General features: G+C 39.0%; 1 protein-coding gene across 1 annotated transcript; it reads right to left on the bottom strand.

The window, feature by feature from the left end:
• Window positions 1-971: 971 nt before the first annotated feature.
• LOC139733287 (uncharacterized) lies at window positions 972-8,417 on the bottom strand. The gene is made up of 2 exons (XM_071644121.1): window positions 7,666-8,417; window positions 972-1,418 (listed from the first exon to the last, which is right to left on the bottom strand). The coding sequence occupies exons 1-2, from the start codon at window positions 8,315-8,317 to the stop codon at window positions 973-975; spliced, it is 1,098 nt and encodes a 365-aa protein (XP_071500222.1). The 5' UTR covers window positions 8,318-8,417; the 3' UTR covers window position 972.
• Window positions 8,418-12,374: the final 3,957 nt, after the last annotated feature.

The following is a 12,374-nucleotide window of genomic DNA, read 5'->3' on the forward strand; positions in this document are numbered from 1 at the left end:
CACACAACATTGCGAAGTAAAGCTCACTGGGATTCGAACCCGCACCCGAACCCGAGCCTTTCGATTGCAAACCACACTCGCGCTCCCGAATGAGCCAGCTTGCTCCGTAGAGATAATGAAACGGTAACACAGTTCAAACTTTTATATTCATTCATTCATTCATTCATTTATTTTTCATTTCCAACAAAAACATATAAATATATTACAAAAATTGAATACAGTGCATAAATTTCATCATACAAAGTAAAGGATAAATTTACAGAAAACTTGTAGGTATAGGAAAATATGGCGGTGAGAGGTACCGGCCCTTCTCAATTTTGTGGAGAACACTGGAGCACTTTCAAATAGCCAAACGAACAAATGGAATTAATAAATAAGGACCAAAGTGAATGAATAGAAAGGTCAATACCCCCCCCCCCCTACACACACACACACATTCTTTGAGTGAGATTAAATCCCCTAGTCTGCCGTTGTTGAATATACAACGGCAAACGAAAGTTGTCATGTCATCAAGCGTTGCTAATCAAGATTGTCGAATCTTGAAAGTTGCACTGAAATTCAATAAATTTATACGAACAAAATTAAACTCCTGACAAAGTCCTAGCTTCAACATTTATTCAGCTAGAGTATCATATCTTTTGACTTTTCACCCAACCACCCCCCCCCCCAAAAAAAATAAACGCTTCGCTGTATATTAAAAGAAACTTGCAATAAGACATTTTGTAAATGTTTTCGCATAGGCATAGGGGTAGTGACCTGGGATGGTGAGATGGAGTTGGTAGAACTGACTTTCAATCCTGACTCATAGACATGGTATCTGTGCGAGCTGTGTTCCTTACTGGATAAGGATGGCTCCGTTTGGCAGTGATATTTTAGGGTGAACGGAAACTTGACGATTGACTCGATAAAGCTTGAGATTCACCTTCATTAATACTTCTCGTTCTTGTCTGTGAAAGACTTGGGACGTGCTTTCTACGACGAGTAGGATTCGGAATGCTCAGCCAAGGCAGCTTTCATGCGCATGAACAGGCGATTCGTATAAATCTCACCTACGGGTTCCACAACAGTTTGCGTGGATACTGGGCTACCTGGTGCATTTTTCGGTGGTTTCGTTGTAGAAGGGCGGATCTGCTTCCCACTTGACGGGGATGTCGATTGACTCGATGAAGCTTGGCGTGTACCTCCATAGATATTTCTAAATTGTGACCTTACGGGTCTCTTTGTAGATGGGCGGGTCTCCTTCAAACTTGACGGAGATGTTGATTGATTCGATAATGCTTGGGGTGTACTTCCATCAATATTTCTCACTTCTGGCAGTTGGTGCTGCTTGATGAGTGGCGGTGATTTTGCCTCCTGCAAACCTTCTCCATTCCCGTCGTCTAGTACTCGCAATGGAGGGGTGTCGTTTGGTTCCAAATCTGAAAGAGTGGAACATGCAAAATATGTTACGGCTATGTTATGTCCCTGGATGTTATTTTATTTTTATTTTTTCATATAATATATTTCATGTGTCACCCAAAATTGTGCACCGGATTGTTGAATTTCAGTTCTATAGTCGCAAAAGCTCCCTGGTGTGGAAGGGGGATACCTCCTCCTACAGCCTATACCAACCTAGCATGGGACATATTCAGGCTGGATGAAAACGTCGTTAACTCACATAACAACATAGATAATATTTCATCCCATATAGTTGCCGGTCTTGAAATAATCATGGATTCTGTCGGAAAGTCATAGTTTTGTAATACTTGAAAGTAGGGGGGGGGGGGTTATTACCTTGCTTGTTTTTTGCTCATTTGAATCTATTTTTTTTTTAATTCAGCACTATAGTTTTTGTGGTCACAAGTGCCTTTTCCATTTCTGCAGTAGCGCAGTTACCGTATATTAAAGACTCTGTAGCTTGTGGACCAAAAGTTTATACCAATGAATCGATCTGCATTCACACCCTGCTGAAATGGAAACGCTCGTCGTCATCGGATTTTAGCGAACTTTAGATCGCTCTTGACGACACAGCCTCCTGGGTTGGACAATGTAAAAAGCTGCGTCTCACGTGTGTGCAAAACATCTCTTGGGTTGTTATTCTTTACTCATATCAAAATAAAGTTGTCTTAGCGTTCGCGTCGCATAGCTAAAACTCGCTTTTATGTGAAACTCTCATTCTGTTTGACTTTAAAGTCGAAATTCTTTGCCCGTGTGCTTACTTTCATAGAAATAATTACAAAGCTGTGCACACGTAGTTATGGGGATTTTAGAATATACTAAGTAGTCATGTTGGATCAGCATCCCAATACTTGGTCTACCCCGAGTCTTTCATTTCAGTAGTACGCTAGCAATTTTCGCGCATATGCAGGACATCTACGTAGTGGAAACGTTCAGCGATTGGATAGAATCCGTTCCCCTGAATTCCAAAAAGTGACACAGCGCACCCTTTATTTGCACCGGTTATTAGTTGGATTCACATAATCTCTTATTGAAACTATTTATTGGACACCAAGTTCAAATTCCAAATCAAAAGCAGTTACACTTAAATACAGCTATATCAAAAATACAAAGTAGTATACATAACGCTTACATGACCACATTTTAAAGGAATTTTAATCACACAAGATACATTGTGTGCAATTATATCAGAAATATAATTTCTGTATGTTGTTAATTGAACAAGTAAGCAACTATAAAATTTTATTTTTCACCTTATATACTATGGAAAATAGGAATTCACAAGAAAAGCATATGGCTTGTAAATTTTGTGAATTACTCTAGGAGATGAGTGCGTATCAAGATCCGTCGAGGACTCTATGTAAGAAAATTTGATATTACGACGTCCCATGAAACGGACAGAAAAAAGGGACTAAGACAAGGACTAGAACGAAAGCAAGCACGGAACAGGAAGGAAAACAAACGAAAAGGTAGAGGTAACAAAGAAATAAATGTAAACAAAAACAAGTGGTCTTCAATCAGGTCTTTATTAAAGGGCGCAAGTCAGTGGCAGAAACTTGAAATGAAAATGATTTGCCAAATCATAGAACGCGGGCTGTTGGAATCGGCCGGAACTCCCATTCTGACTTGTGATTGGGTGATGTGCTGCTGCTATAGGACATGACGTCATGTTAGGATAGTGGTGAGGGTGATCTATCATTTGGTCTACTCCCACTTCGTCCAATACCCGTTTCATCTCAACCCACGTGGTCTAATCCTAGTTCGACTATAACAGCCAATTCGTCTAGTTACCATATAAAACTTCAAATTTTATTTTCACTTATTTTTTCAACAGAATGTGCAAGAAACAATATGATAAATTTGACATACGAGTCGTTGATAATATACATAGCCAGACAGGGATAACAACATGTTCATGTCTACATGTCCAGTACATATTAGGAAATATACACACTATTCATACACTCTGCAAGAAAAAACAAAACAAAAAAAAAGGTGGAGGTACCCACTCAAAAGACTACGCTTGTAACATGCGAGTACCTCTGAGGGAAAGGGGAAAATAAAGGGGGGGGGGGTGAAAAGCTTACAACTACACAGAGTACGGGAAACTGGGAAAGTCGGGAATAGAAAAAGAAAGAAAGCAAAAGTGTGAAAAAAGGAACAGAAAATATGTTCGTCCAATTATACACCTTAGTCTAATTGCAAGTCCGTCTACTTAATAGTTGGGCTATGTCCATTTCGTTTAATATCCATTTGGTCTATTATCGAATTTTGGTCTATACATCACATGTTATCATCACCTATTCGTCTTATACTCGCTTCGTCTATTTCCACTATGTCTAATACCAACGTTGTCTACCATTTTGTCTAATTTGCACTTGGGCTCCACTGACTTAGTCTATATTCACTTCGGCAATATATCGATTAGTCTAATAACCAGTTGGGCTACTTATGTATTAGTCTATGGACCATTTGGTCTAATGACCACTTAGTCTATGAATATCCAACTGGTCTACCACCATTTTATAGTCTAATGACCACTTAGTCTAATACCCAAATTGTCTACTACCATTTACACTCCGATGTTCACATGGGCTAACTACTATACGCATACCCGGCCAAATTTGAGCGGTTGTGTTTTTCAAATTGAATACTAGCGTTTAGTATTGATCTTTTTTAGATACGTCACATGCGGAGTGCAAGTGACAGAGAGAAATTATTATCTGTAGGATCTAGTTCGGTTGTATATCGATGATTTGATGGCAATTTATAACAACTAAAACTTCTAATAACTTAGGCATATAGTATTTTCATTACCTTTCCTCTTTTTTCATTATTTCTGTACAACTTTGCTGTATACATGAGAGATATACTACATGAAGAAGAGATTATTCATAAAATCCAGTGACAACAAAAGGATGAAACATGAAGCTTTCGTTTCTATTGCGCCGTTGTTCAAGATATAGTTTCTTTCTACCTCGAGTCCTTGATCTTGCAGGATTGAAATTGATGGTGCCCAAGTGTTTTCGTCAAAGAAAATCAGGTGGCAAGACTCCAAAGCTAAATTTGCTTCCGCAGCTATCGTATAATACATTTATATTTCGCATCTAAGGGTGCGTTCGAGCGCTTTATAAAATGGGTTCAAGAATGTAGCAAATTGGAAGCGCTGAAATGAGTCACGTGTGCGTGCATTATTTTCTTCAGGTAAGCACTAAGAAGAGTCTCTCTTCCACCTCCCTGGCCTGACGTACGTCACAATGTTTTACACTAGCAGTGCGCACTCAATCAGTTGTTACAAGTGCGTCACGCGCTACTATACGCGCTGTCAATCCTGTAAACAACTTCTAGTTCGGGCCGCGGGCTGCCACAACAGCCGGCGGCCTTTCTTGTGCATAACAGTACGTGGCGTACGTATACTCTTATACGTGCGTACAGTACTTATGTGCGGGATTTCCGAGTGCGACGTGCGTAAATGTTTGGGACGAACATCTTCGGACATCTTGACTTTTGAGCGAGTGCTACATGTAGCTGACTGGTATTGACCCACAAAGGTACGTGAATAATGCTGTTAGTTTTCGACCCATTTTATAAAACAAATGATGCACAGGATTATTTCGTGGCGTTAGTGAAGGTGCGGCTCACTCTCGAGTATTGACAACGGTTGCAAACATGCACTCGGCTGCGCCTCGTGCATGTCGCACCATTGTCAATACTCTCGAGCGCGCCGCACCTTCACTAACACACTCTATCCTGTGCATCATTAGTATACTAAAGCGAGCCAAAGCGAATTGAACTAAAGCGTACCGTACCGTACCATGCCAATGTGGGAGCGTTCGAGCGCCATGCCAGTTTGGGAGCGTTCGAGCGCGGCTCTGTTGAGAAAGCGAACCTCACGAGTTATTTCTAGAAAATGTCACGTATTTTTTGATTAAAGAATGTCATCCACCTGGCGCTTGAACTAAAGTACTTACAGCTGTCCCGAACAAAGAGAATGATGTATTTGCATTGTGACGTATGCGCATGATACAGCGAACTTTTGGTACGTTTTTGGTACGCTTTTGGAGCACATCGGGAAGTGGTCCACTTTTGGCTCGGTACAGTAAGGTACGGTACACGTTAGGAGCGTTCGAGCGCTCGTCTGGCGCGGGTACGGTACGGTACAGTTCGCTTTAGGAGAGCGCTCGAACGCACCCTTTCCCATTTGGTCATATCGTGGAGCTAACATTTGTAACTCCATGGTCATAAAATATGAATCATACCATGGTCACATACTCGTATGAGTATTCATTCTTAAATCACTCACCGAGAATTAGGCCTGAACTGTAAGACTGATATTAACTGACAGCTATTTCACTCTTTTGTTTGAAGCCCATTAGTTATGCATGATTCCATAGATTCAATGATTATGCGATTGCGCTGAAACTATCAACAATTTAGACGCGGGGGCACAAACTACACAGGCACTTGTAGAATAGACGGAAGAAATCACAATTTGGTTACATATACCTCACATGAAATGTATTTCAGCAAAAGCAAAGTTGGTAATATAAATATTTTGTGATAGCCCTATTTCTATCTTGTCTGTAGACGATCAGGTAACGAGAGTGGCCCTATTGGAAGTTGCACCACATGAAAATTAGACCAAACGGTGTAGATGAAATGCTTATTGGACGAAATGGATGGTGATCTAACCGGAAATTAGACGAATTGGGAGGAGACTAACTGTCTATTATAGACCTAGTGAAATATAGACCAAGCGGGCAGAGGACCAAGTGATGTTAGCCGAAATGTCCATATACCAATTGATGAAGAGACTAAATGGAATTTAGACGAACTTACAATAGACCAAATTATATTAGACGAGGTGGGAAAAAATTCACGTAGACTTAGTGAAAACTATACCGTCTGGTCATTAGACAAAAACACTTCATGATAACTAGCCAAACCGGGCATTAGACCTAGTGAGGATTAGACCAAGTGAGCATTAGACGAAATTGATAGTATACCAAATGAGTTTAACCGTTGTGATGTTAGACGAATGGGAAGTAGACCATTCTGATAGTAGACCAAGTGGCAAATAAATCGTGGTGAGTCGCCACCAAAATCTTGAAGAGAATGAACGTATTTGCTCAGTTTGCCGAACACTTTTGAAGGAGGAAATTTGGGTTTATCGTCTCGTTCGACTTAGAGTCCCCCTCCCTCTCCATCCTCGATACACATATACTGAAGAATTATTTAGGGTTACGCGTATTCTCTGAAAGCACCCCTATTTCAGACTCAACACTCTTGTCGAAGGCATAGGTTTTCTGCCTTTGAGGTTCCTCTAAGTACGAAACGCTGCTCAACGCACCCCCTTTCCCAGGTGAACTTTGAGACCCGCTCTTCCCAGTGCCAGTCAGACAACCCACCATACATTGTTGGACATTCTGCCGAATAAAGGAAACCGCCTTTTTGAAGACTGTAGGATAGATTGCTAATATTTTGCCATGTCATTGATTGTGATGTATTGCCTTTCAAGAATTAGAGAATTATGTACTAATGGAATACCTCTGCATTTGGGAAAAAGATCCGTGACCTCAGCTCCTTAAACTATGGCTTGGTGCCTTACCATTCTATGCTGTACCGCCCCTTTTGATGGTGGTCTCTTCTTTAACGACCATGTAGGCCTATATGTACTTTTTTTTAACGTCTGACGAAGTTTCGTCATTAATCATGTTTCACCAATGAAATTTCAATCACCATAAATGATTGGATAACATAACCAAACCCTTCGTATATGAAATCGTATTTTTTTAAAGATAATCTTTTAACGTGATCACGTACGTGCGCCTCACGTGAGCTTAGATAAGAATTAAGTTAAATCAAAAGAAACAGAGTGGAAATAATTTCGTCCAAGTCTGATGTTACAATAAGAGAGCTCCACGCGTTTTCACAAAACATCTTCTCATAAGTGTCATACTAAGCAAAACGAAGGCTAAACAGTGCATCAAAGGTACTACGAGATAATAAAGTGAGGGTGCGCTCCACAAGTATTTTTTGTTTTAATTGAGGTAACGTGATGTTTTAAGAGGAAACATGATCCATCAGGTTGCACATTTTTCAATCTTCGGCTGTCCGTCAAGCAAGGTATATCATAAGGATGACTGAAAATGTAATCGCTCAGTCATTAATACTTGAAACGTATTTCAAAGTGCCCATGAATGTATGTTACCTTGTTTTTCATATTACCTGTTAATTGTGCTTCAATTTTTCTGAGGTGATAAAGGCAAATGCGAACAGTGTCTTCAATAGCTCTGAACTCTCTTCCCATACTCGGGACAATAGACTCTCGTAGGTCATTGCCCTTCATCTCTTCTGACCACTGCTGAAAGTTTGTGATGATTTCTTCCTCATTACCACGGGCCAGCATATCCCTTCCTCTCTGGTAAGATTTAGAAAATTCAGCCAGTTCCTCTGTTTTCACCTTCTGAAATTTACCGTGGAATTCCCGTTGCAGAATCGCAAAAGATCTGAACGACTCGTCAAATTTGCTCTTGCTGTCCATTATAGATGATTCCAGGAGAGATAGTGCCATAAAGCATTTCTGTTGCAGATCATTGATCATCTGCTTGGTTTCATCACTGTCGTCAAGAATCTTTTGCACTGCCTTGGTTAAGACAATTGTCTTTGCGGGCGTAACACCTTTGTGGTTGTAGTGATTTTCCATGGAACACTCGCTGCAGACAAGTTCCTGGCAGTTTCTGCAAAAATACTTCATACGGTTGGGTCGATGCTTCTGGCAAACTGGTCCCGTCTCCTTTGTTCTTCCCTGATCAATGGTAGCAATATTATTTTTCATTGCCTCAACCATCCTATCAGCCAAGTTATTCGACTTAAGCATGGCTATTCCCACTTTCTTTTCGATAAAGGTCTCTTCGCGACATTCTGAGCAAACAACCTTACATTCATCGTCAGCAAACTGTTCTATGCAGTTTGCACAAAATGTGTGTCCACACGCCAGGTCTTTGGCTTTCGTAAAAGTTTCCATGCATATGGGACATTCAAGTTGTTGAGCTATCGCATCCTGGTAAGCCGCCATATTGAAAATGTGATATTTTCAGTACGGTGGCACAGCCGGCGTCAGACAGATGGATTTTTGTAATCAGGACACGTACAGATGACTGTTATAAAACATCAAATGTACTCTTGGCAAGGACTTCCGAAGAGTTTGAATGTTTTGTAGCTGTCCTCTCTTCCTATCTCTGTGAAGTTGTGAACACATTGTCTGGCGCTTCTCTTTTGTGCACACATGCTCAGCGTAAATACTAAACCATGACCCCCTTTTTATTGCAGTGATCCCATTTCTATTTATAATTTTTTATGCAATCTGTATTTTCATTCAACATAGCAAAGAATTCAAGGGCATGTAAACAATAGTGGGATTCCCCACCGATTCCAAACTGCGATCGCAGCTCCGAAATGTTTAGGAAAGGTCAAAGTCCAATGGAAAATAAAGGTAATTTCAATTTCATTTTATTTTCATACATCTCTATGAAAAAAACAACACATAAGATATAACAAAGTGAAGTGATACACGATATCCGGCAAGGATGCACAATAAATCATTACAAGCATATAGAATGTGGCTGCCAATCTGTGTGAATTAGCTCTGTGTATAATGTTTTAGACGTATAATGGACACGTGATGGAACTTCCTTTTATTGTTGACAGTGCAGAATTCCCCATAGGGCACCCCTGAACCCCGGCACAAGACAACTGCTCAGAGGCAGTTCTTTCTGGGATGAAAGGTCATGGAGTAGCCACAATATCCCATAATTATGTCTAGTTATAGGCCCACGTATATTACATTTATGTCATAAATTAATGAATACATTACTGTATCTATGTCTGTGTTCTAAATATAACGATGTGTTTTTCTTTTTATCCTGCATTCTTACCAACATAACTACGTATAAAAAATGTTTTGCATTACATTCAATCCAGCTTGTATTTTATCACTTATTTTACATTATGAAATCTAGATTGCTTGCGTCCACGATGGCACATGCTGTAGTTCCCCCTTTTTTTTCTCTCTTTTTTTTTTCTCTTTTTTTCCCTCTTTTTTTTTCTTTCCTTTTCTCTCTTTTTCTCTTCCCAATCATCTTGATGTCAGTTGACATCGGTTGGTTTATTGTGTTTTATATTGATGTTTTGTGTATTTTCTGAGGGTCCCATATCGTACAAGCTTTGCTTCTTAGTGGGACCCTCCACTTCCATCTTCATCCTTAGTTGACTTGTATTATACGCTTTATGTATTTAACAAAGATGTAATCGCATCTACTTCTCATTTTCAATTTTTTTTTATGTACCTTTTCAAATTTTGTTCTGTATCACAAATATCCCGTGCATATGCAATGTACATATTTTCTTTGTTCATTTTGATGGAGGTGAAAATAAAGTTGAATTGAATTGAATTGAATTGAAATTGAATTTAATCTATTTTGACAATGCTTATCACTGCCTCAAGATGTGTCTAAGGTTGCGGTCACATAGAAGTATACTATTCGGGTATACGGTGATCGTTTTCGAGGGCACACGAATAGCTTGAATCGAACGATAGGATTTCCTAACACCAGTTCACATAAGAGGGCACTATTCTAAAAAAGCCGAATAGCATAGAATAGTATAGCATAGTGGGAATCGTGCTTGTTCGATTTTCGAACAGCGTATACCATCTCTCGTTTATGAAATGATGACAATTTTGGTCTGGATTTGCCCTTTAGCAAAAATGAGCATGTAGACTGACATTCTGATGCAGTTTAGAAATTTTTAATAATATTACTGGGATGGTTGGGTAGGAGGAAGAAATCCGGATGGTGCGGGTGATGGTGTACTGGGTCGACTTGGCGGCGCATAGCGAATAGCGAATAACGAATAGCGAATAGCGAATACCGTATACCGAATACTTCTATGTGAACACAGCCTAAGAGATTTTCGATGTTTTTTTTTTTGTCTGTTTATACTGTAGTACTCATTTCAGTATTGCCCTGCTGCATCATTTTGCATTAACCTCTATGATAGATTATATCTACCACAGAACATAATTTCCGTTGAAAATTGCCCTTTTCTGAAATTAGGCCCCAAACAATCACATGATTTCACATCATGTAGTATAGCATAAATCAACAGCTCCGTGTATAGATTTGTGGAATTTATTGTGGCTCTTGAGCAGAAAAACAATACTTTGAAAAACCTTAAACAAATTACGCTGAACAAGGATGATGACATAAAGGCTCAGATATTTGCAGCAGTGTAATGGCATTACAATGCCGCTTGCTTGCGAGTTCACCTGTGTATAATCCATGCATGCCTTCTTTTGTGCTGCTTCCTTGAGCCGTAAACTCATGCATTCTAATGGTGACTCTGCCATGTCATCATCTTTGTTCATTGCAATTTGCTATAAGTTTCGAAAATATCCTTGTTACTCATCCCAATTTTCGTAAATTCTGAAACTCTGTCCTCAGTATAACTAATTTATGGTTGTTCAAATATTAAAATCTGAAATCATCAGGAGGTTTCCTTTAATTCTTCGTTTCTCTTCAATGATTTTGGTATTTCCGAGCCGCATCCGAGCCGATAATACATTCATTGTCTATGTTTTTGTCTTGTTCTTTGCTTGCTTTGGTCGTGGTGGTCATCAAAGGTTAACGCTCAGAGAACCCTATTTCTGCATTCAGGTCTAGGAATGCAATAGTGAAAGCTTGCTTGCTTTACACATAATAATGATAGTACTAATATTAGTAATGATAATAATAATGACAATAATAATGATAGTAATGGTGGCTATACTTGTACAGCGTGCAGGTCCATTTTTTTTCGATGCTCATGGCGTTTAAAAAATAAAAAAGAAATATATGTATACAGTATCATACATGTTCAAACATGAAAAGACAGTAGAAAATGACCAGCAACAAAAAAACAAATACCAGATAAAGAATGCAATTGTTCCGAATATTATAGATTGCAGTTATAGTCCTCAGTGTGAGGAGAAAAGATACGTTTTAAGGTTGGATTTAAATATTTTGTAGAAGACAGTTGCATCCATGCTACCTCTGGATTTTTGTAAAAAAAAAACATATCTGCTGGTGAACTCAGACTTCGTGTCGGATTGTATTTTGGAATAGAGTAGGTATACGGGGTAAAGGGAATGCAGCGAATGATGTACTAATAACAAGATCTTGAAAATGACTTCTTTTTCACCACAGGAAATCAATGTAAAGAACGGATAATTGGTGATATGGAATGAAACTTAGTATAGTAAAAGTTAACAACCGGGCGGCAGAATGTTGCAACCGTTGAAGATTTGTGACATCTTTTTTAGAAGATTACACAACAGCGAATTAAAAAAAAAAAACCCAACCTAGAAGAAGACAACAGCTGCAGATTTCGACAAAAAAAAAATGATATGAAATCTAACTTACCCAACTTATATCTAATATTCCGCTGAACTTGAGTTATATGACTTTGAAAAGAGATTTCGTGATCAACTATAACACCTAAGTTAAGGGCTGTTTTTGAAGAAGTATACAGGTGCTACAGACAGGACCGATGTGGACATAACATCATTGACTTTACTTGACATATGATTCTTTAAATCAATGTATATTTAAAAAAAAAACAACTCAAGATTTATCATCATTCAGTTTAAGGTCATTGGATGTAGGCAAGATTCTTCAGGTGTTGCCAACATGCTTCAAGTTTCGCAATGGTGGATGACAGTGGAGACACAGCAGGATTAAAAGATAATTAAGTTGTGTATCATATGCATAACAATGATAATCAATGCAATGTTTGCGGAATATTTTACTGATTAGTTACATAAACAGACCAAACATAAAAACAAAAACAAAAACTGGCCTCCAACAGAACCCTGGGGTAACCAATAACCAATAACCAAT

This window comes from Diadema antillarum, unplaced genomic scaffold (assembly GCF_040938485.1).
Source record: "Diadema antillarum isolate AM-2024a unplaced genomic scaffold, OU_Dant_1.0 seq00000467_RagTag, whole genome shotgun sequence".
NCBI lineage: Eukaryota > Metazoa > Echinodermata > Echinoidea > Diadematoida > Diadematidae > Diadema > Diadema antillarum.

What these genes read in the sequence shown, in the direction of transcription:
- LOC139733287 (XM_071644121.1), bottom strand. Translation starts at nt 8,317, where the DNA reads ATGCTTAAGTCGAATAACTTGGCTGATAGGATGGTTGAGGCAATGAAA. An exon ending in AATTGAAGCACAATTAACAG is followed by an intron (nt 1,419 to 7,665) that starts GTAATATGAAAA and finishes CCACTCTTTCAG; the next exon opens with ATTTGGAACCAAACGACACC.